The 25,838-nt window shown below is 36.1% G+C and overlaps 3 protein-coding genes across 3 annotated transcripts; all 3 read right to left on the reverse strand.

Moving 5' to 3' along the window:
- Window positions 1–21,815: 21,815 nt before the first annotated feature.
- On the reverse strand, window positions 21,816–22,202 carry LOC148948365 (uncharacterized). The gene has a single exon (XM_089094904.1). The coding sequence runs from the start codon at window positions 22,200–22,202 to the stop codon at window positions 21,816–21,818; it is 387 nt and encodes a 128-aa protein (XP_088951030.1).
- A 132-nt stretch (window positions 22,203–22,334) lies between these two features.
- On the reverse strand, window positions 22,335–22,865 carry LOC148948366 (uncharacterized). The gene has a single exon (XM_089094905.1). The coding sequence runs from the start codon at window positions 22,863–22,865 to the stop codon at window positions 22,335–22,337; it is 531 nt and encodes a 176-aa protein (XP_088951031.1).
- A 561-nt stretch (window positions 22,866–23,426) lies between these two features.
- Window positions 23,427–23,951, reverse strand: LOC148948367 (protein CFDP2-like). The gene has a single exon (XM_089094906.1). The coding sequence runs from the start codon at window positions 23,949–23,951 to the stop codon at window positions 23,427–23,429; it is 525 nt and encodes a 174-aa protein (XP_088951032.1).
- Between the last annotated feature and the right edge of the window lie 1,887 nt (window positions 23,952–25,838).

Raw genomic sequence — 25,838 nt, forward strand, 5'->3', positions numbered from 1 at the left:
TTGGATCAAAAAATTATGGGTCAATGTAGCAATTTACTAACTTGGGAATCACATATAGAGAAAGATGTTTGTAGGAGAGGGGAACGTAGGGAATGAGTTCTGGAAATAATGGAGAATGTGCGTGAGTGGTTTCCTAATTTTTTTTTTCTAGTAATGGCCATTGTGGCTTTAAAGCGTTAAATATCTATCCGTTGGAAATGAATTGAACAACCCAATGCAGTACCAACACAACTGAGACCAACACAGCTGCAACCATTCCTCAATGGCTTCCTAAAGATGAAGGCGGAAAATCCGTTGGTCTCGACGTGTAGCAGCAAACTTTTGGACAGTGTACAAACAGGAAAGGGTATGCTATGCTATCCAGCTTTCTGAGCGCTTCAGCTTATTGCTCAGAAGACATTTGTGAGGGGGGGGGGTCCACTGATTTGATGGAAGATGGCTCATACTATCATGCATGAATGAGTGATAACTTTAGGGAAAAAAATGTTTTCTCTCAGCAGATTGTCCGTCCTCTTAGCTTAGCTTCATCAAACATTGCACTTTTTTACCGATATGAGTTTTTTTTTTGTTATTCAATTTAAAATCTGTTTTGTTTTTAAGGAAAATCTTAAGGGAGTCGTCCTCGCATCATAAGGATTTCTCCGTTTTCCTTGTTCTGTTTCCTCTGAATGAACTATAAGCACTTGAGATTCTTCCTTGATCCTAGACGAAGTCAGTATCCTATGCTTCAATATACTTTCACTGTTGAGAAACATTGCCAAGATGAGTGGAATAGCGAAATAATGTTTGTCGATAACCAATGGGTGCTGAGGTAATAAACGTCTGTAAATGGATATAAAAGAACCACGTAGAGTGAAAAATTATAATTCTTCTACAACAAAGGCCAGTGTTACCTCAGTAACTCGATTCTGAAGGGGGTTAAAAAAAACTTTGGGATAATAAAAAAATATGAAAATAATAAGGTTCGTTCTGTAATAGTGGTAACAACTAAAATTAAAGAGTAGAGGTTTTGCCCCGGGCGCAAGAGAATCCAGAACCGCCACTGACAGTAATAAAAGCGAAGGAAAAAGGAAAATAAAATTGTCACTAGTTGGCCTACCAATTTAAATTGATGTTTTATTCTGTTTGGCAACGATCTCTATTTTATTGGCAAAAATCACATGCTTTTATGCGTAGTATTATGCAAACGTGGCTAGTACTTTTATAATTGCCCATTTTAAGAAAATCATCCATATCCTTACCCATGCCATGACGATCCAACGCCATATACAATGCATTGACAACAATACATTCATAATGAACAATAACGTAATGAACAACTCGACAAAAGGATCAAAACAATAAGGGTAATTATACTCTGGAACCTCAACCATGGATTAAAAAAGGTACAATATTTCTTATTCCTTCTTCCTGTTTCATATCCTGCATATCCTGACCAATTTCATATTTGATGCATGGTGGGACTTCTGCTATGATTTTCTAACACTGCGACCTCATCCTTGTATGGAACTCTGCTTCCATCAAGGAAGGTGATTGATTGATTTAGAGCGAAGAGCTTCAACACAATCTCTAAACAAACTATACGACTCGACAGTAGAGAGGGGGTGCTACTCCTACCCCTCACCCCTGCTGCCACCTACAACTTCTTTACATAATTTATGCATGTTCTTATGTCTGTTCGTTGTCAGTGAGAATTAAAAAACAGGGTTTTTCTCACTTTTATGGATGTTTTCTTGGATGGTTGAGTTCTAATCAATATATTCGATGTTTTTAATTGATTTCAACAGCAATTTAGGTTTGTCTTCTTGTTTTTGTCACAGAAAATTGAGAAGCATGAATTTTATCATTTTTATAGATTTTTACTTGAGAGTTTCGTATGTTGTTCAATTCATTTTTTATTTTTCTTGGATGTCAAAAGCAACTTATGTCTGTTTTATAGTTTTGTCAGTGAGAATGAAAAAACATGATTTTTCTCACTCTGATGGATGTTTTATGTTTTCGATGAAATTGATTTACATAATCGAGGGGAATTATTGATTCACGAAAGGGGAGAGAATTTCTGAGAACTTGATTTACATAATCGCTAGGGAGATTATTGATTTACAAAAGGGGAATAAAGAAACAAGTATGGCTTCTTTGATCTTAGATCTGAGGGATAAACGCTCTTTAGGTCAGAGAGTAAAATTAATGTTCTATTTTTAAATAGGGCTTCATTGATCTTTAGTGTCAGGAATTAGAAATGACATCACTTGTTATCTTGGAATTATGCACGACTCTAAAGAGATAGAAATTCTATTTTTAAATACGGCTTCACTGATCTTTAAGTCGGAGAGATAAATTGATATTCTAACGAAACCTTAATAGTGTAGCTAGGAACATTTATGAGATGAAGAGATTAACACTGGAAAGGGTTTCCCAGTAATTTCAAATGTGACAGCGCAGGGATGTCAAAAACAAAAGGAACACGCAGAGATTACGTTTAGGGGTTATTTGGGCGAAACCATTTTAGACATTTTAGGGAATTATTTCAGCTAAACAGTTAGAGACATTTTAAAAGATGATTTTAGAAGATGTTTTAGAAGAGGATTTGAGGGTGAAACTCAGTGGTCGTTATAATACACAAGTTCCATTTGAACAGTGTTGTGAGGTCCTCTACCCCAACCCCAAAGTGCCCCGATCCCCATACCCCAACCCCAAAGGGCCCCGATCCCCCTACCCCAACTCCGAAGGAACCCCCCGGCCCCAAAGGTCCCCAGGGCTCCCAAAGGACCACCCCGCCCCCCAAGGACCCACCGGACCCCCAAAGGCCCTCCCGGGTCCCCAAAGAGCCTCCTCTCCATTTTTTTAATACTTTTTAATTTGCGCATTTTGAGACAAAAGGACCCCATCCCCCAAATTTTGGCTCCCCCTCCCACCATTAGTGTTTTGTCGTGGTTTACCATGTCACAGTTACATTCTCTTGATTTTTCAAAGATCATTTTGATTTATTTAGTTTAAATGCTATAGTTGGAATATTTCAGTAGTGTTTTTCCTGGTTTACCTTATCACAGTTACATTCTCTTGATTTTTCAAAGTTCATTTTGAATTTCTTTCATTGAAATGCAAGAGTTGGATTATTTCAGTAGTGTTATATCGTGGTTTACCATGTCACAGTTACAGTCTGTTGATTTTTCAAAGTTCATTTTGGATTTCTTTCATTGAAATGCAAGAGTTGGAATATTTCAGTAGTGTTTTGTCATAGTTTACCTTAACACAGTTACATTCTTTTAATTTTTCAAAGTTCATTTTGAATTTCTTTCGTTGAAATGCAAGAGTTGGAATATTTCAGTAGTGTTTTGTTGTGGTTTACCTTGTCACAGTTACATTTTCTTGATTTTTCAAAGTTCATTTTGAATTTCTTTCGTTGAAATGCAAGAGTTGGAATATTTCAGTAGTGTTTTGTTGGGGTTTACCTTGTCACAGTTACATGCTCTTGATTTTTCAAAGTTCGTTCTGAATTTCTTTCATTGAAATGCAAGAGTTGGAATATTTCACTAGTGTTTGTTTTGTCATCGTTTACCCTCTCAAAGTTACAATCTATGGATGTTTCAAAGTTCATTTTGAATTTCCTTCGATGAAATGCAAGATTTTTAATATTTCATTAGTGTTATGTTGCGGTTTAAAATGACACACTTACATTCCCTTGGATTTCCATTGTCCAATTTTGATTTCTTTCGTTGAAATGCAAGAGTTGGATTCTTTCAGTAGTGTTTTGTCGTGGTTTACCTTGTCAAAGTTACATTCTATTAATTTTTCAAAGTTCATTTTGAATTTATTTCGAAGAAATGCAAGAGTTGGAATATTTCAGTAGTGTTTTGTTGTGGTTTACCTTGTCACAGTTACATTCTCTTGATTTTTCAAAGTTCATTTTTAATTTCTTTCGTTGAAATGCAATAGTTGGAATATTTCAGTAGTGATTTGTTCATTTTGGTTTTTCTTTCGTTGAAATGCAAGAGTTGGGATATTTCAGTAGTGTTTTGTTGTTGTTTACCTTGTCACAGTTACATTCTCTTGATTTTTCAAAGTTCATTTAGAATTTCTTTCATTGAAATGCAAGAGTCGGAATATTTCAGTAGAGGTTTGTTGTTGTTTTCTATGTCACAGTTACATTATCTTTATTTTTCAAAGTTCATTTCGAATTTCATTCATTGAAATGCAAGAGTTGGAATATGTCAGTAGTGTTTTGTTGTGGTTTACCATTTCACAGTTACATTCTCTTGATTTTTCAAAGTTCATTTTGAATTTCTTTCATTGAAATGTAAGAGTTGGAATATTTCAGTAGTGTTTTTTCGTGGTTTACCTTGTCACAGTTACATTCTCTTGATTTTTCAAAGTTCATTTTGAATTTCTTTCATTGAAATGCAAGAATTGGAATATTTCAGTAGTGTTTTGTCATGGTTTACCTTAACACAGTTACATTCTTTTGATTTTTCAAAGTTCATTTTGTATTTCTTTCGTTGAAATGCAAGCTTGTGAATGTCGCGCTTATGTTTGTCGTTCTTTACTATGTCACAATTAAAGCTTGTTGATTTTTCAAAGTTCATTTTGAATTTCTTTAGACTAAACGCAGGGGATTTAATATTCAGTTTCGTTTTGTTGTAGTTTACCTAATAACAGTTACGCTCTCTTGATTTTTCAATGTTCATTTTGAATTTCTTTCGTTTAAATGCATGGGTTGGAATGTTTCACTAGTGTTTTGTCGCGGTTTACCATTTCACAGTTACATTCTCTTTATTTTTCAAAGTTCATTTTGTATTTCTTTCAATAAAATGCACGAGTTGGAATGTTTCAGTAGTATTTTGTAGTGGTTTACAACTTCACAGTTACATTCTCTTAATTTTTCATAGTTGATTTTGAATTTTTTTCATTGAAATGTAAGAGTTGGAATATTTCAGTAGCGTTTTGATGTGGTTTACCTTGTTACAGTTATATTCTCTTGATTTTTCAAAGTTCATTTTGGTTTTCTTTCGTTGAAATGCAAGAGTTGGAATATTTCAGTAGTGTTTTGTTGTGGTTTACCTTGTCACAATTACATTCTCTTAATTTTTCAAAGTTTATTTTGGATTTCTTTCGATGAAATGCAAGAGTTGGAATATTTCAATAGTGTTTTGTCGTGGTTTACCTAGTCATTGTTACTTTCTCATAATTTTTCAAAGTTCAATTTGGATTTTTTTCATTGAATTGCAAGAGTTTGAATATTTCACTAGTGTTTTGTCAAGGGTAGGTGCGGTTTACCTTGTCACAGTTAGATTTTATTGGTTTTTCAAAGTTAATTATGAATTAATGTCATTTAAATGAAAGAATTAGGAATATTTAACTCGTGTTTTGTCATTGTTTAACATCTCACAGTTACATTCTATTGATTTTTCAAAGTTAAAACTGAATTTCTTTCGTTGAAATGCAAGAGTTTTAATATTTCAGTAATGTTTTGTTGCGGTTTACCATGTCAGAGTTACATTCTCTTAATTTTTCAAAGTACATTTTGAATTTCTATAATTGAAATGAAAGAGTTGGAATATTTCAGCAGTGTTTTGTCGTGATTTCCCTTGTCACAATTACATTCCCTTTATTTTTCAAAGATTATTTTGTATTTTTTTCTATGAAATGTAAGAGTTGGAATATTTCAGTAGTGTTTTATCGTGGTTTACCTTGTCACAGTTACATTCTCTTAATTTTTCAAAGTTCAATTTGAATTTCTTTCGATGAAATGCAAGAGTTGGAATATTTCAATAGTGTTTTGTCAAGGTTTACCATGTCACAGTTACATTCTCTTGATTTTTCAAAGATCATTTTGGTTTTCTTTCGTTGAAATGCAAGAGTTGGAATATTTCAGTAGCGTTTTGATGAGGTTTACCTTGTCACAGTTACATTCTCTTAATTTTTCAAAGTTCATTTTTAATTTCTTTCGTTGAAATGCAAGAGTTGGAATATTTCAGTAGTGTTTTATCGTTGTTTACCTTGTCACAGTTAAATTGTCTTGATTTTTCAAAGTTCATTTTGAATTTCTTTCATTGAAATGCAAGAGTTGGATTATTTCAGTAGTGTTTTGTCATGGTTTACCATCTCACAGCTACACTCTCTTGATTTTTCAAAGTTCATTTTGGATTTCTTTCATTGAAATGCAAGAGTTGGGATATTTCAGTAGTGTTCTGTTATGGTTTACCTTGTCACAGTTACATTATCTTAATTTTTCAAAGTTCATTTTGGATTTGTTTCGATGAAATGCAAGAGTTAGATTATTTCATTAGTGTTTTGTTGTGGTTTACCTTGCCAAAGCTACATTCTCTTATTTTTTCAAAGTTCATTCTTAATTTCTTTCATTGAAATGCAAGAATTGTAATAATTCACTAGTGTTTTGTCATGGTTTACAGTCTCACAGTTACATTATCTTGATTTTTTAAACTTCATCTTGAATTTCCTTTGTTGAAATGCAAGAGTTGGAATATTTCAGTAGTGTTATGTTGCGGTTTACCTTGTCACAGTTACATTCTCTTTATTTTTCAATGTCCATTTTGAATATCTATCATTGAAACGCAAAAGTTGGAATATTTCAGTAGTGTTTTGTCGTGGTTTACCTTGTCACAGTTACATTCTCTTAATTTTTCAAAGTTCAATTTGAATTTCTTTCGATGAAATGCAAGAGTTGGAATATTTCAATAGTGTATTGTTGTGCATTATTTTGTCCCAGTTAAATTCTCTTAATATTTCAAAGCTCATTTTGAATTTCTTTGATTGAAATGCACGAGTTGGAATATTTCAGTAGTGTTTTGTTATGGTTTACCATGTCAAAGCTATATTCTCTTAATTTTTTAATGTTCATCTTGGTTTTCTTTTGCTGAAGTGCAAGAGTTGGAATATTTCAGTAGTTTTTTGCTGTGGTTTACCTAGTCACAGTTACTTTCTCTTGACTTTTCAAAGATAGCTATGGATTTTTTTAATTGAATTGAAAGAGTTGGAATATTTCACTAGTGTTTTGTCAAGGGTAGGTGTGGTTTACCTTGTCACAGTTACATTCTCTTTATTTTTCAAAGTTCATTCTGAATTTCTTTCATTGAAATGCAAGAGTTGGAATATTTCACTGGTGTTTTGTCATGGTTTACCATCTCACAGTTACATTCTCTTGATTTTTCAAAGTTCATCTTGAATTTCTTTCGTTGAAATGCAAGAGTTGGAATATTTCAGTAGTGTTTTGTTGCAGTTTACCTTGTCACAGTTACATTCTCCTAATTTTTACAATGTCCATTTTGAATTTCTTTCGTTGAAACGAATAAGCTGGGCTATTTCAACAGTGTTTCGTCATGGTCTAACTAATCACAGTTACATTATTATAATTTTTCACGTTTCAAATAGAATTTTTTTAGTGGACACGACACAGTTGTAATGTTTCAATAGGATTTTGTTGTGGTTTACCTTGTCACAGTTACATTCTCTTAATTTTTAAAAGTTCAATTTGAATTTCTTTAATTGAAATGCAAGAGTTGGAATATTTCACTAGTGTTTTGTCAAGGTTTACCATGTCACAGTTACATTCTCTTGATTTTCTAAAGATCATTTTGGTTTTCTTTTCTTGAAATGCAAGAGTTGGAATATTTCAGTAGTGTTTTGATGAGGTTTACCTTGTCACAGTTACATTCTCTTGATTTTTCAAATTTCATTTTTGTTTTATTTCGTTGAAATTCAAGAGTTGGATTATTTCAGTAGTTTTTTGTTGTGGTTTACCTTCTCACAGTTACATTCTCTTAACTTTTCAAAGTTCAATTCGTATTTCTTTCGACGAAATGCAAGAGTTTGAATATTCCAGTAGTGTTTGGTGGTAGTTTATATAGTCACAGTTACTTTCTCTTAATTTTTCAAAGTTGATTTTGGATTTCTTTCCTTGAAATGCAAGAGTTTGAAAATTTCACTAGTATTTTGTAAAGGTTTAACATGACAAAGTTACATTCTCTTGATTTTTCAAAGTTAATTTTGGTTTTATTTCGTTAAAATGCGAGAGTTGGAATATTTCAGTAGTGTTTTGATGAGGTTTACCTTGTCAAAGTTACATTCTCTTGATTTTTCAAAGTTCATTTTGGTTTTATTTCGTTGAAATGCAAGAGTTGGAATATTTCAGTAGTGTTTTGTTGTGGTTTACCTTGTCATACTTACATTCTTTTAATTTTTCAAAGTTCATTTTGGATTTCTTTCGATGAAATGCAGGAGTTGGAATATTTCAATAGTAATTCGTCGTGGTTTACCTAGTCACAGTTACTTTCTCTTAATTTTTCAAAGTTCATTTTGGATTTCTTTCGTTCAAATGCAAGAGTTGGAATATTTCAGGTTAGGTTAGGTTAGGTTATATTGAGCTTTACCTTGACACAGTTACATTTTCATGATTTTGGTTAGGTTAGGTTAGGCTAGATCAAGTTAGGTTAGGCTAGGTTAAGTTAGGTTAGGTTAGCCTAAGTACGCGTGTGTACGTAGGCTAACATAACCTAACTTAACCTAACCTAACTTGATCTAGCCTAACCTAACCTAACAAAAATCATGAAAATGTAACTGTGTCAAGGTAAAGCACAATATAACCTAACCTAACCTAACCTGAAATATTCCAACTCTTGCATTTCAACGAAAGAAATCCAAAATAAACTTTGAAAAATCAAGAGAAAGTAACTGTGACTAGGTAAACCACGACGAATTACTATTGAAATATTCCAACTCTTGCATTTCAATGAAAGAAATTGAAAATGAACTTTGAAAAATTAAGAGAATGTAACTGTGACAAGGTAAACCTTAACAAAACACTATTGAAATATTCCAACTCTCGCATTTCAACGAAAGAAATCCAAAATGAACTTTGAAAAATTAAGAGAATGTAACTTTGACAAGGTAAACCACGACAAAACACTACTGAAATATTCCAACTCGTGCATGTCAACAAATGAAATTCAAAATGAACTTTGAAAAAGGAATAGAATGTAACTGTGACAAGGTAGGCCACGACAAAACACTACTGAAATATTCCAACTCTTTCATTTCAATGATAGAAATTCCAAATAGGCTTTGAAAAATCAAGAGAATGTAACTCTGACAAGGTAAACCTCAACGAAACATTACTAAAATATTAAAACTCTTGCATTTCAAAAAAATAAATTCAGGTTGAACTTTTAAACATCAATAGAATTTAACTGTGAGATGGTAAACATTGACAAAACACGAGTTAAATATTCCAACTCTTGCATTTAAATGACAGAAATTCAGAATTAACCTTGAAAAACCAAGAAAATCTAACTGTGACAAGGTAAACCGCACCTAACCTTGACAAAACACTAGTGAAATATTCCAACTCTTACAATTCAATTATAGAAATCCAAAATTAACTTTGAAAAATTAAGAGAATGTAACTGTGACTAGGTAAACCAAGACAAAACACTATTGAAATAATCCAACTATGGCACTTCATCGAAAGAAATCCAAATGAACTTTGAAACATAATGAGATTGTAAGTGTGACATGGTAAACCAAATCAAAACACTACTGAAATATTCCTAATCTTGCATTTCAACAAAAGAAAACCAAAATGAACTTTGAAAAAATCAAGAGAATGTAACTGTGACATGGTAAACCTTGACAAAACACAAGTGAAATATTCCAACTCTTGCCTTTCAATGAAAGAAATTCAAAATGAACTTTGAAAAATTAAGAGAATGTAACTTTGAGATGGTAAACCATGACAAAACACTAGTGAAATATTCCAACTCTTGCATTTCATCGAAAAAGATTCAAAATGAACCTTGAAAAATCAAGAGAATGTAACTGTGAGATGGTAAACCATGACAAAACACTACTGAAATATTCCAACTCTTGCATTTCAATGAAAGAAATTCAGAATGAACTTTGAAAAATCAAGAGAATGTAGCTGTGACAACGTAAACCACAACAAAACACTACTGAAATATTCCAACTCTTGCATTTCATCGAAACAAATACAAAATGAACTTTGAAAAATTAAGAGAATGTAACTTTGACAAGGTAAACCACAAAAAACACTACAGAAATATTCCAACTCTTGCATTTCAATGATAGAACTTCAAAATGAACCTTGAAAAATCAAGAGAATGTAACTGTGACATGGTAAACCATGACAAAACACTAGTGAAACATTCCAACTCTTGCATTTCAATGAAAGAAATTCAAATTGAACTTAGAAAAATCAAGAGAATGTAGCTATGACAAGTTAAATCACAACAAAACACTACTGAAATATTCAAACTCTTGAATTTCAACGAAAGAAATTCAAAATCAACTTAGAAAAATCAAGAGAATGTAAGTTTGACAAGGTAAACCACGACAAAACACTACTGAAATAATCCAACTCTCGCATTTCAACGAAAGAAATTCAAAATGAACTTTGAAAAATTAAGAGAATGTAACTGTGTTAAGGTAAACCATGACAAGACACTACTGAAATAATCCAACTCTTGCATTTGAACGAAAGAAATCCAAAATAAACTTTGAAAAATCAAGAAAATGTAACAGTGACATGGTAAACCACAACAAAACACTACTGAAATATTCCAACTCTTACATTTTAATGAAAGAAATTCAAAATGAACTTTGAAAAATCAAGAGAATGTAACTGTGAAATGGTAAATCACAACAAAACACTACTGACATATTCCAACTCTTGCATTTCAATGAATGAAATTCGAAATGAACTTTGAAAAATCAAGAGAATGTAACTGCGACAAAGTAAACCACGACAAAACACTACTGAAATATTCCAACTCTTGCATTTCAACGAAAGAAATTCAAAATGAACTTTGAAAAATCAAGAGAATGTAACTGTGACAAGGTAAACCACAACAAAACACTACTGAAATATCCCAACTCTTGCATTTCAACGAAAGAAAAACCGAAATGAACTTTGAAAAATCAATAGAATGTAACTGTGACAAGGTTAACCATATCAAAACACTACTGAAATATTCCAACTCATGCAATTCAATGAATGAAAATCAAAATGAGCATAGAAAAATCATGAGAACATAACTGTGACAAGGAAAACCGCATCAAAACATTACTGAAAGAATTCAACTCTTGCATTTAAACGAAAGAAATTCAAAATGAACTTTGAAAAATCAAGACAATGTAACTGTGACAATTTAAACCACAACAAAACACTACTGAAATATTCCAACTCTTGCATTTCAACGAAAGAAATTAAAAATGAACTTTGAAAAATTAAGAGAATGTAACTGTGACAAGGTAAACCACATCAAAACACTACTGAAATATTCCAACTCTTGCATTTCAATGAAAGAAAACCAAAATGATCTTTGAAAAATCAAGAGAATGTAACTGTGACATGGTAAACCTTGACAAAACACTAATGAAATATTCAAACTCTTGCATTTCAATGAAAGAAATTCAAAATGAACTTTAAAAAGATAAGAGAATGTAACTGTGACCAGGTAAACTACGGCAAAACAATACTGAAATAGTCCAACTCTTTCATTTCAACGAAAGAAAGTCAAAATGAACTTTGAAAAATTAAGAGAATGTAACTGTGACAAGGTAAACCACGACAAAACACTACTGAAATATTCAAACTCTTGCATTTCAATTATAGAAATTCAAAATGGACTTTGAAAAATTAAGAAAATGTAACTGTGACAAGGTAAACTGCAACAAAACACAACTGAAATATTCCAACTCTTGCATTTCAACGAAAGAAATTCAAGATGAACTTTGAAAAATCAAGATAATGTAACTGTGAGATGGTAAACCACGACAAAACACTACTGAAATATTCCAACTCTTGCATTTCAATGACAGAAATTCAAAACAAACTTTTAAAAACCACGAAAATGTAGGAGTGACACGGTAAACTACAACAAAACACTACTGATATATTCCAACTCTTGCATTTCAACGAAAGAAATACAAAATAAACTTTGAAAAATCATGAAAATGTAACTGTGACAAGGTAAACCACGAAAAAACACTACTGAAATATTCCAACTCTTGCATTTCAACGATAGAAATTCAAAATGAACCTTGAAAAATTAAGAGAATGTAACTGTGTTAAGGTAAACTATGACAAAACACTACTGAAATATTCCAACTCTTGCATTTCAATGAAAGAAATCCAAAATGAACTTTGAAAAATCAAGAGAATGTAACTGTGACATGGTAAACCACGACATAACACTACTGAAATAATCCAACTCTTGCATTTCAATGAAAGAAATTCAAAATGAACTTTAAAAAATCGAGAGAATGTAACTGTGAGAAGGTAAACCACGACAAAAAACTACTGAAATAATCCAACTTTTGCATTTCAACTAAATAAATCAAAATGAACTTTTAAAAATCAAGAGAATGTAACTGTGACATGGTAAACCACGACAAAACACTAATGGTGGGAGGGGGAGCCAACAGTTGGGGGAGGGGGTCCTTTTGTCTCGAAATGCGCAAATTAAAAAGTATTAAAAAAATGGGGAGGGGGCTCTTTGGGGACCCGGGAGGGCCTTTGGGGGTCCAGTGGGTCCTTGGGGGGCCGGGTGGTCCTTTGGGAGCCTGGGGGACCTTTGGGGCCCGGGGGTTCCTTCGGGGTTGGGGTAGGGGGATCGGGGCCCTTTGGGGTTGGGGTATGGGGAGCGGGGCCCTTTGGGGTTGGGGTAGAAGACCTCACAACACTGTTAAAATGGAACTTGTGTATTATAACGACCACAGAGTTTCACCCTCAAATCTTCTTCTAAAACATCTTCTAAAATCATCTTTTAAAATGTCTCTAACTGTTTTGCCGAAATAATTCCCTAAAATGTCTAAAACGGTTTCGCCCAAATAATCCATAAACGTAATTTCTGCGTGTTCCTTTTGTTTTTGACATCCCTGCGCTGTCACATTTGAAATTACTGGGAAACCCTTTCCCGTGTTAATCTCTTCATCTCATAAATGTTCCTAGCTACACTATTAAGGTTTCGTTAGAATATCAATTTATCTCTCCGACTTAAAGATCAGTGAAGCCGTATTTAAAAATAGAATTTCTATCTCTTTAGAGTCCCGCATAATTCCAAGATAACAAGTGATGTCATTTCTAATTCCTGACACTAAAGATCAATGAAGCCCTATTTAAAAATAGAACATTAATTTTACTCTCTGACCTAAAGAGCGTTTATCCCTCAGACCTAAGATCAAAGAAGCCATACTTGTTTCTTTATTCCCCTTTTGTAAATCAATAATCTCCATAGCGATTATGTAAATCAAGCTCTCAGAAATTATCTTCCCTTTCGTGAATCTATCATTCCTCTCGATTCTGTAAATCAATTTCATCGAAACCATAAACATCCATCAAAGTGAGAAAAGTAATGTTTTTTCATTCTCACTGACAAAACCATAAAAAAGACATAAATTACTGTTGACATCCATGAAAAATATCAAATAAATTGACCAACACTCATAACCGTCCAAGAAACATCCATCAAAGTGAGAAAAATCATGTTTTTTCATTCTCACTGACAAAAACCATAAAACATAAATTGATGTTGACATCCATGAAAAACATCAAATAAATTGACCAACACTCATAACCGTCCAAAAAACATCCATAAAAGTGAGAAAAATCCTGTTTTTTAATTCTCACTGACAACGAACAGACATAAAAACATGCATAAATTATGTAAAAAAGTTGTAGGTGGCAGCAGGGGTGAGGGGTAGGAGTAGCACCCCCTCTCTACTCTCGACGCTGACTAGACTGTTTATATGAAATGATAACCTGTATTGTAGTTTTCAACATATAAGCTTGGCCCTTCTTCCCTCGCGGGTGGTTTTCTTTCTACCTTTTTTCCAAAAAAAATTGACCGACCAACGTTTTCTATGGTAATAACTTCAGTATATGTCCATTAATTAGATTAGATTAATTTATTTCAAAACGACCTAGTTAAACATGATCAATAGGTAACCCCCCATGGGAAGACATAAATGCACTGGCACTGGGCGGTTACCACAAACTATTTCAACTTTCTTAAAAAATAACTTTTAAATTTCTAAATAAATTTTAAATTTCTTTTTAACGCATACTCATTCTCATAAAACACAGAAAAAAAAGGAAAAACAAAGAAGATAATAACAAAATAAAATAAATACCCCCCTAAAAAAAAATTCTTTACTCGTTTTTTAAACAAATGCTGGTGTTCAGCCGCCTTAACACTATCTTGGAGGGAATCCCAAACCCCCTGGCCCAGGTGTTTCATTCGAAATCCAGTCCGACTTCCAGTCCTATACTCCGTCACCAGATTATTAGCATTCCTTGTGTAATAATCATGCAAATCATTATTTTTTCGAAAAAAATCTAAAAACACCAATGGTTACACTTCATGCAAACGCTGGTCAGTAAAAACCGCAGCCTGGTAGTCACGAACTTGTCCCACATCCTTAACCTTTAATTTCCTAAGACATGCTACTGTATTGTTAGTTTCTTTAATGGAGCCCCCTGTCAAACGTCTGCCTTCCTGCCTTCCAACGATTCTGTAATACCTGAACACGCCAAAAATTAGCGAAAAAACTGCTAGCCCATAACACACAGTCGTACGATATATAGGGGCTAATAATCGCTTGATAAACAAGCAACATCACCCGACCTGGTACGAAGTGCTTCTGTCGACGTATAATTCCAAGGCCTTGGGCAGCTTTTGATACCATACGATCACTGTGACGTTTCCATGACATATTGCAGTCTAGGTAAAAACCCAGATACCTCATTAAATTGACCTGTTCTAGAGAACTACCAGAAAATAATATTCGCCCACCGAGATGTATGGGCTTACCAATCATGGGCAGCACAATAGAGCTGCCTAAGTGAAGAACAATGTTGGCAGAATGTATTATTTTGTTTTCTTTTTTTGTTTTTTTGGTCTTAGACCAGGGCACTTCATATCGAAGGAGCTGTCGTAGAAACTTCGAAAAGGGCTCATTCGATTGGAAATCGGAGTTGCTTGTGCCCTTTTTAATAGTCGAAAGTGATTGGAAGGCAACTGACACCCCTTCCATGCCCACCATTTCCCCAAACACATCCAATCAAATTTTGAGATAGCCATTTTGTTCAGCGTAGTTGATTTCCAGATAGAAATTATTTCGAAAGGGATTGAAAGGCAACTAACACCCCTTCCACGCCCACCATTTATCCAAACACATCCAATCAAAATTTAGAGATAGCCATTTTGTTCAAAGTAGTTGAAAGGTCCGGAAATTATATCTAAGAGGATGACACTCCCCCCACAGCCCTCAGGGTAAGGATCCCCTCTCACGCCCACCTTTTCCCCAAACACATCCACTCAAAATTTTTAGGTAGCCATTTTGTTCATAGTAGTTAAAAGTTTTAGAAATTACGTCTTTGGGGATGATAACCCTCAGAGCCCTCAGGGCAAGGGTTGTAAGTTATGCCCTGGGGGCATATAAGGTTTGTATAGATAGTGATTTTGTAGATATCTCAACAAGGGCTCATTCGATTGGAAATTAGCAGGGTTTTTACCCCTTTAATTCATCAAAAGTAATTGCACGATAACTAACGCCCCTCCCACACCTACTATTCCCCCAAGCACATCCGATCAAAATTTTGAGATAGCCATTCGGTTCGACGTAGTTAAATAGTCTGGAAATTATGTATTTGAGGATGACACTCCCCCCACAGCCCTTAGGACAAGGGTTGTGAGTTATGCAACGGGGGTATATAAGGTTTTTTTTATAGAAAGCGTTGTCGTAGAAACTTCAAAAAGGAATCATTCCATTGGAAATTGAAACGGCTAAATAAAACGGCCCTTTTAAATACTCAAAAATGATTGGATGGCAAGTAACCCCCTCTCACGCCCATCACTTTCCCAAACACATCCAATCAAAATTTTGAGACAGCCATTTTGTTCAACGTAGTTGAAAGGTCTGGAAATTATGTCTTTAACGATGAAAACCCCCTCACAGCCCTCAGGTCAAGGGTTGTAAGTTATGCCCTGGGGCATATAAGGCTTTTATAGAAAGCGTTGTTGTTGAAACTTCAAAAAGGGCTCATTCGATTGGAAATTGAAAGGACTAGTGCCATTTTTAATAGTTGGAAGTGATTGGAGGGCAACTAACCCCCCTCTCACGCCCACCATTTCCCCAAACACATCCAATCAAAATTTTGAGATAGCAATTTTCTTCAACATAGTTGAAAGTTCTGGATATTAGGCCTTTGAGAACGACCCCCCCCCCCGCCCTCAGGGCAAGGGTTATAATTTATGCCCTAGGGGCATATAAGGTTTTTATTGAAAGCGTTGTCGTACAAACTTCAAAAGGGTTCATTCGATTGGAAATTGAAAGGGCTAGTGCCTTTTTTAATAGTTGAAAGTGATTGGAGTGCAACTATCATCATTTGATGATAATTGCATCAAATGATAATTGGAGTGCAATTATCACGCCCACCATTTCCCCAAACACATACAATTAAAATTTTGAGATTACCATTTTGTTTAACGTAGTTGAAAGTTCTGGAAATTAGGTATTTGAGAATGACAAACCCCTTACAGCCCTCAGGGCAAGGATTGTAATTTATACCCTGGGGCCATATAAGGTGTTTATAGAAAGCGTTGTCTTTCTGTTAGTTTTGGGTTTCATTTATTTATCGATGCTGATTTGTGGTAGTTTCACGCTTGTTAGATTACATGATTTTATTTTTGCTCAATTTTGGTTTAATGGAGTTCTTTACTTTTCTTTGAAAAATGTATTCTGTGGAAAAAGTTTTTTTAATTAATTCGACTAAAAACCATAAAATTTGTCTTATTTACATTAACCGCCAACATACTTAAAGACGTAAACACACTTAAATCATTTAATACCATGTTTACTTTATTTATTAACTCATCCACAGAAACACCACGAAAAGAAATAGCAGTGCCATCTGCGAAAGTTGTAAGACACGAATCACGAAGGTGAAATCTCATAGTATCTTCATAAACCAAACATAAAAGCGGACCTAGCACAGAACCCTGTGGGACACCACAATTCACAAGATATGGACTAGAAGTTAAACTATCCATTACAATCTTTTTTTACCTCCCCTTTAAAAAAGAATCAAACCAATTCAAACAAGCCCTTTTAACCCCTAACAGCTTTAATCTATTTAATAAAATACTAAAATCAACCGTATCAAATGCCTTTTTAAAATCTACAAAAACAGTCAGAGGTATTTTTCCACTATCAAGACACTGATTCACAAAATCACATAGGTGTTGCACCGCATGTGTAGTTGAGTGACTTATGCGGAAGCCCAACTGAGTATCACTAAGGGTACCATGATGTGTAAGGTACTGGTAGAGTCGTCGATGGACAACTTTTTCAAGGATTTTAGAGAAAAGGGGAAGGATGGAGATTGGTCTCTAGCTCCCAATATCAGATCTTGAGCCACCTTTGTGAAGGGGAATAACCTTGGCTGTCTTGAGACCTTCAGGAAAGATTCCAGTTTCTAGCGACAAATTTAATATATAAAAAATACAAGGTAGCAGGTAAACTCGAACTGACTTGAAAGTTCGGAGGTTCATTTCATCTATCTCCGCTGAATTGGAGCTAATGCTTCCAACAATTTCAAGTAGTTCATCACTGGTACACCTCTCAAACTCAAAGACTAATCTATCTTCTCTATCATCTTGAAACTCTTACTCGCGGAAGGATTCAGGACTCTGGTTATTTTCCTGTTCCACTGTTTGACCAATTTTTGAGAAATCTGCAAAATGTTCCGCCACTAGTAGAGGGTCATAGAGTGTAGTCCCATCTACCTCTATTGAGAGAGGCTCGTCACTGCTCTTCTTCGATATCATCTCTCCGATGACCTTCCAGGTTTGTTTTGAGTCACCTTTGGTCTCAGTAAATTTCTTTTAAAATAATCCTCTTTGCTCTTCTTCTAAGAGAGTTTACCTTGTTAAGGGCAATCCTGAATTCTTCAAAATCTTTACCTTTTTCTGTCCTAAGGTACTGTTCATGAAGATGATTCCTGTTTTCTACTTCATGAACAATTTCATCTCTCATCTCTCTAAAAAGTCTCTCTCTAAAAATTTCATCTCTCTAAAAAGATTTTTAGAGGACATGTTTGTTCGTAAATGGGTTGTATAATCAAGCAAAATGTGTCATACGCCTCATTTACATCCTCCATTATTTCAAGAACAGGATCCCAGCTAAGTGTACTCTGTTCCTCTGCAAATTTATCTAAATTAGCCTTTTTCAATTGCCGCACTTTCCTTTTCTTTGCTTTGCTTCTAGTTTATTGCAGAAAAGTAATCCTCGCGATAACTGGGAGATGGTCAGGTCAGATCCGGGATAAGTACCCATATCAGCATAACTTGAATTTAAGAACTAAGAGCTGACAAAAACGTTATCTATCAAAGTAGCTGAATGATTAGAAATCCTTGTAGGTACGCATGCTAAAGGGTAAAGATCATTAGCAACCATGTAATTTAAAAAAATCTAAATTATCACCATTCAAATCTAGCAAGTTAAAATTAAAATCTCTCATGAAGACAAAATCTAAACCACTACGGGACATACCAGAAATTAACAGATCAAAATCATCAATAAATTCGTCCAAGCGAGTGCTCGGCAGCTTATACACCAGACAAATAATTATTTTTTTCTTTTGAATATCTAATTCAACACAAAAATCTTTCCTTCAATCCAAACTATCAAATCATCTCTTATAGAATAATTCAAATTCATTTGAATTTGAATTCTAGGCCGCCACGATTCAGAGACCTTCGATCTTTTACCTCCAACGATTGACCGGGAAACACAAATGACGAAGGAGACTTGTCTGAACTAATAAATATTTCGCAAACAACAATTAAATCAATATTCTGCGTAGAATCTTCAATAAATTGGAGAATATCAAGATACCCAGTAGTGAAGTGGCAATTCCACGAACATAAACATAGAGAATCATGCCGTAAAATCTTCGAGGGAACAATATAAGAGCTTTTCTGCAGCGATTTTAAACTAACAAATGATATATTTGCATCTTGACCAATCCGGGCATCTAAAATATCTTCAGTCCGGAAACATTTATTCATGTGTGTCTTAAGACACGTGCCGGTAATTTTCACACATCAAAATCAACAATTCTAAAAAAAACACCAATTTAAAAAAAATGGTATTAATGAAAAAACAGCGCAACAAGGGAAACAACAATACAGAACAACGCGAAAGAGTATAATAAATAAAAGGAGAAAAATGCATTCCCGAAATAGATGGATTCACTGAAATAAGGAAAGCCGAAATGCACTACACACAAACAACCGAATATCTATCAGACCGTATCTGACAACGGATTTTTCGTGTAACAGTTTCACCAGGCAAGCGAGCAAAAATTTGACCCTTATCGGTCCACACATTCTTAACCCCGACTTTATCTCTCGCAGCCCCCAATATCGACTTTTTTCGCTTTGTAAGAAATTCATTCACAAAAACACCTGAACCGACAAGCCTCGACTTAAGTTTATCAACCTGAAATGCTGTTTTTCTGCTTGCGAACTGCACAATCACTGGCGCTACAATTGGGGTGCTCGAACTAGAAAGGTTAGCAAGCTTGCACCGATTGACACTCCTGATCTGGCTCCCAGAAAATTCAACCAAACCCATGTGTTTGTTCACAATACTTAGTATAGAAGAGTTCAGATCAACACCAGGTTTTTGTTTCACACCCAGGAAAACCAGATATTCTCGAAGTGAATCCTGCTTTTAAGTCATCAACATCCGCTTCAACATGGGAAATGCGGGATTCAAGAGGCTCCATCTGACTTTTCAGGCCTTTTAGCAGCTTTTCAATTCTTGCAAACTTGGGATTGAATTTAGTTCTGATAGGATCATACACCTCTCTCACAATCTATTAGAGACTGCTTACTACTCTGTCCACTTTTCTCATTTACTTTTTTCTGAATCTCTGTTAACGTACTATTTTTTTTTCCGCAGTAGCTCAAGTTCAGTAGCAGCTAGCTTTTCAAATAAATTTGTAACAGTATTAGCCCCTGGAATTGCACTACTCTGTGATTTTGAGCTGTGTTCCAAATAATATCGGGAAAGCATTCTAACTCTTCAAACGCTGACGGAATCTTCTTTTCTTTTGACAGTTTCGCCGTAACCGCATTCTGATCATAGTCCAAAAGAATTGACTATAAAACTATCTGCAGATCGTGTGTTTCGTAACAAAATACTCTGAACTGATCCAACTTATTCCTTCCAGCTGATTTGATGATACTAACAATTCGAACGGGCCATAGCGGATATCGAGCAAACTTCGCCAAGGCGAAGTTTTTTATTGTTTTAAAAAATAGAGTTCTGACAAAGAGTAAAACTTTAGCGTAAAGAGCGAGGCGTTGAGGAGGGGACAGCCCCTTTCATATACGGAATAATTTCTGTTCGTTTTAAGTTTTAATGTCACTCCTTACTTTGAGTTAAAAAAACTTGTCTTTTTTATTTAATTTTTGAACTTTTTGAATTAATGCAGGTTTTGATTTGGCTCACCGTACATGAGTATTTAAAACAAGAGTTTCATATTAATTGTACGTTTATTTGGTTGAATGGCTTTCTTTAAAGTTGTTTAATTTAAATTACGAACGTTTTTATTAGTAATAAATATGCGTAAATTACGAAATAGAATACGTTACGACCATGTGTATTAGTTCATTTTTATTATATATAGTAGGGAGGTTTACCCCATAGTCAATACCTCGCTCTTTACGCTAAAGTTCGAATTTTGTTCCAATTCTTTAAAAATGACCCCTTAATCACCAAGGCCGTTAATTAGAATAAATAACTCTTATGAAAATAGTAAAAAATTGTTCACTTAAAGAGCGAGATATTGACTAGACTTGACTTACTTGACTTAACGCTCTTGCTCAGCAGTGTCACCAGCGTAGAGGGAACCAGCGTAGGAAGACTGACAGCGCTGTCAGTCTTCTCCAAGTAGCTCGATCCAGGGCTAGGAATGGGCCTGATTAGGGTCGATGTTGCGGTTGAAGAGGCGTTGATTTATAACATCAGCCCATCTGGTGCGCGGCCTCCCTCGAGGAGGTTTACAGACAATCGAGGGATTGAAGTCCGATATGATCCTTGCAGGGTTGGTTGGCGGGAGACGGAGTAATTGGCCGTACCATCTTAGAGAACGAGCTTCTACTTGGATGGAGAGGTTTGCTAACCTGAAGGTCCTCAGGATCTCATTATTGCGGATCTTGTCATACCATTTGAAGCCTTCAACTCGAAACAGGTGTCTAGTTTGGATGGAATCGACCTTTCTTAGCTGTGTCTGGGTTATCGGCCATGTCTCAGAAGAGTACAGCATGGTGCTTGAGACTGTGGCATTGTAAATACAGGCTTTTGTAAGGCGACTAATTTGCGGTTTATGGAAGACTGCTCTCAGGAGCCGTCTGAATACAGAGTTTACCTTAGCTGATCTGGCTGAGATTTTGGCGTGAGTGTGCCATTTGATGATATAGTTGTTCCAAGAAAAGTGAACTGTCTTACCACGTCAACAGCTTGGCCGTTGATCGCAACAGTTAAGGGTGATATCGATTCGGTCTTTTCTATGGGCATGATTTTCGTTTTCTTCCAGTTGATTTGCAGCCCAACTCCGGAGGCAGTGGAGGAGAGCGTCTCGAGTGCAGACTTAAGTTGGTCGAAATTTTCGCTTAGGACAGCTACATCGTCGGCAAAGTCAACATCAGAAGAAATCCTCCCGGCATAACTTATGCCAAAAGGGTGAAAACGGTGTGTCTCATTCAAAATTAGGGGATGACGCAGTTAAACAGCTCAGGTGCAGCAGTGCATCCTTGCCGTACACCATTTTTGATGGGAAAGGAAGAAGAAAGCTTCCCGTTAACAAGGATGACGCTTTCTGTACTGCTGTAGAGTTCTTTAAAGAGGCTGACTATCTTTGTTGGTAGGCCCGAAGCTTTGAGGATTAGCCAAAGGAACTGCCTGTCAACAGTGTCAAAGGCAGAACAAAAGTCAGTGAAAGCTATGTAAGCTTTCTTGTTGAATTCCAGTGTCTTCTCAATGGTATGTTTAGTAGTAAGAATCTGTCCAGTTGTTAATCTTCCTCGTATGAATTCGGCCTGTTGGGAAATGTGCAAAGAATGTAGAAAACTTATTGCACGTTTCAACAGGAGCATTGCAAACAGCTTTCCAGAAACGGAGAGTAGGGTGATACCACAGTAGTTGCTGCAATCCGTCTTGCTGCCCTTGCGCTTAAACACTGGCACGATGATTCCTTTCTTCCAGTCTGACGGTATAAATTCAGTGCTTCAGATTAAGCTGAACACCATCTGCAGCCAAAGTATCATTGCATGGCCGCCCGTAGTAAGTAGCTCTGAAGTGATGCCACAGGTGCCAGCTGTTTTATTGTTTTTCAGTTTCCTCACTGCCGATTTAATCTCCTCAGGAGAAAATTCGGCGCCGTCGGGGGCTGGGTTAGCTTCTGCAGCAATGGCAACAAGCCCTGGGTCAATGCAGTCGGGCGGATCTGAGTTTAGCAGGTTATTAAAGCGTTTCTCCCAGAGACCAACACATTGAGACTGATCGCATAAAGTTTCTCCATTTGCTGCTTTCAGGCTTGTGGGTGCCGTGACGTGTTGGCCAGTCAGCTCGTGCAGGATCTTGAATGTTGCCCCTATGTCGTCCTTTTGTGCAGCTTGCTCAAGCTCAGCGGCTTTGCCAGCAATGAAGTCTTTCTTGTCTCTATGAAGCATGAAGTTATGCAATTTGTTGAGCTTTCTGTAGAGTGTCATATCTCCTCGTAATCTCGCTCGCCGTCTCTGCTCAATTATTTCAAACATCTGGTTGCTAATCCACTCTTTCTTCTTTCACTGCTTCGAGCCCACAACTTCGGTAGCTGCTCTGAGAACATCGTCTTTGAAAGTGGTCTATGCTGACTCGCTATCTGAACACAGCTGGACAGCCTCGAAGCGGTTAGAGACTTTAACCGTATACCACTCGTGAACCGAGGGATCTTGCTTCAGTCGAGAGGTGTCTATCTTCTTGATGGATGAGGAGTTACTCTTATCGGTCTTCAGCCGGAGTTTTATCCTTGCAGCGACGAGACGGTGGTCGGCATTGCCGAGCTCGGCACCTCTGTATGAGCGGCAGTTCCGGACAGACGAAAGCCAGCGTTATCAAACAATGATGTAGTCAAGCATCGTTTTTGTCCTGTCATCATTACTGTACTATGTGTATTTCGCAATTTCTTTTTTCACAAACCAGGTATTTGTGACTGATAGAGCGTGGGTGATGCAGCAACTGAGCAGCCGCTCACCATTATCATTCAGAGCGTCAACTGTCACAGGTCCAACAGCAGCATCGTATAGACCAGGGCTGTTAGCCACAACAGTGTTAAAATTTCATAGGACTAGGAGGTAGTCGTGTGGAGGTAATAAGGAGAGCTTGGAGGACAGTAGCGCATAGAAGTTGTCCTTATCTTCATCTTGAGCCTCGTCTGTTGGTGCATAGCAGGTAAGAACAGTTATCTTCCCGTGCTTGCCGTAGATTCTCGCTCTCGGTAGACGTGGTGAGATAGGAGTAAGTGACAATAAGGCTTTCCGAGCGAAATTGTTGAGAACAAGGCCGACTCCCCCTCTTCTTTGGGATCCACTAGACCAAAGCAGTGTCCGCCCTTCACCAATATCTTCTTCACCGCTTCCCGTAAGGTGAGTTTCTGTTATTCCTGCGATCGTCACTTTGCATCTTCTTAGTTCATTTGCTAAAAGAAGCTTAGAACCAGGCTGGTTCAGCGTCAGGACATTCCAGGTGGCGACATTAATGCCACCTTGGTCAACGATGTCCAAAGGGGTACGTCCTTGAGCAGGCAGGGGTCCAATTGGGTTATTAGATGGGGCATCTAAGGCTGTATATCCAGTTCCTTTCATAGCAAGTAATTTCAGGAGGAGGGTTGCTAGCCCAACCGTCCCGAGGTGCAATTAGTTCTCCGGTGGCTCGCCGGATATACAGAGGCACGTGAAGTCAGGTCTGCATAAGCCATGAATGCATGGGCGCAGACTTTGGACGAGCACCATTACCTCCAGTATTGACTAGGGGGCGAACCTAATCATATATGTAATAATTTCTGTTTGTTTTAAGTTTGGATGTTGCTCCTTACTTTCAGTTGAAAAACTTGTTTTTTTTGTTTTTTTTAAATTTCTGATATTTTTTTAAATAATGCTGAAAAATCCGACAAGGTTCAAGGTTTAATTTTAAAATATCTGTACAAAATAGACATAAATACAGGGTAAACGCCGGAGACACAAGGTCGAATGACAAAAACCCGGTACATTAATCGGAATAAACCTGTTTAACAACAAAATAATAAATAAGATTTATTCCATGACTCACCAATAGACGGACACCCACCCCACAAACCCACCGACACCGGGCAAAGATCCAACGAAAATACCAAAAAAAAAAAAAAAAAAAAAAAAAACAAACGGGCGAATAAGGGTAACCGATAACCGGCATCTCACAGGGCAAAACACCCAACAAAACAATAATATCAAATGTACCCAGATTTTCAATATATTATTAATTCTTAAAATTATTTATAAGGATAGAATGAAGTTGCTTTTTTTATATTTGGAAGAGATTTGCTGCAATCAATAAATGGTAGATGAAGACACCATGAACCCGTGATTGAAAATAAGGGCGAGAACCGTGATCTCTCTGTGCTTAATTTTAGGCGCTGAATGTTCCATTTATGTCGGGTTTCATAAGAATGGGCATGTTGCACAGGGAAAAAATTATTTGAACGAAAGTACGTAGGTAGTTTCGACCGGTCATATTTTACCTTAAATAAAAAAGAATTAAGGGTGAATATCTGTGAAACAGGCAAAATATTAGTTAGAAGACATAAAGTTTCAGTTTTACTCTTATTAGGATACGAAGACGGTGATGGTAAATATTTCTGTAAAATTAGAAGAGCCCGGTTTTGAAGATTTTTTTATCGGTTTCACATGGCATCTGAATGTTGCCAAATATATCAGAAGACAATACGTAAGATTGGAATGAACCAACGCAAAATTAATTAGACGTAGGATTTCATATGGAAAAAAATGCTGAAACATTCGTATTATACCAACCCCCTGAGTAACTTTAACCCGTAATCTATTACAGTGCTCATTATATGACAGATTTTCATCAATAATAATACCCAGATACCGGACCGAAGTTACCCTTTGAATTTTAATATTTTTAGCATGATCAAATATTGTTGAAACTCCTTGAGCATTCTGCCCAATTCTACTATAAATGATAAATTTGGTTTTTGATGCATTTAGTGACAAACGATTAGCTTTTAGCCATACAAGAAGTTGTGAAAATACGATTTGCAGCTTCTCATTGAGATCCTCTTCCGAATATCCAGTAAGTGATGATCCGGTATCATCAGCGAAAAGAACATTCAGACCAAGGTTTTCTGTCGCTGATGGAAGGTCATTTATGTATATTATAAAAAGCAGTGGTCCCAGGATTGAACCTTGCGGGACAGCAATATTTGACAACAGACATGGATTCGAAACTGTGTCGTTGATCATAGTCACTTGGGAGCGACGACTTAGGTAAGATGCGATAAAATCGTGCACTGGTCCTCGTATTCCACCGTGGTTTAATTTATACAACAATATTTCATGGCTTAACGAATCAAAGGCCTTCTCAAGGTCCAAAAATATACTCGCCGGGATCCATTTTTTGTCCAGACACTCGTGAATAAATTGTACCAGTAGAGGAGGGGGTGTTACTCCCGTACCCACACCATATATGGGCAT

Source organism: Artemia sp. Qi Xiang Cuo, chromosome 9, assembly GCF_049724085.1.
Source record: "Artemia sp. Qi Xiang Cuo chromosome 9, ASM4972408v1, whole genome shotgun sequence".
Classification (NCBI taxonomy): domain Eukaryota; kingdom Metazoa; phylum Arthropoda; class Branchiopoda; order Anostraca; family Artemiidae; genus Artemia; species Artemia sp. Qi Xiang Cuo.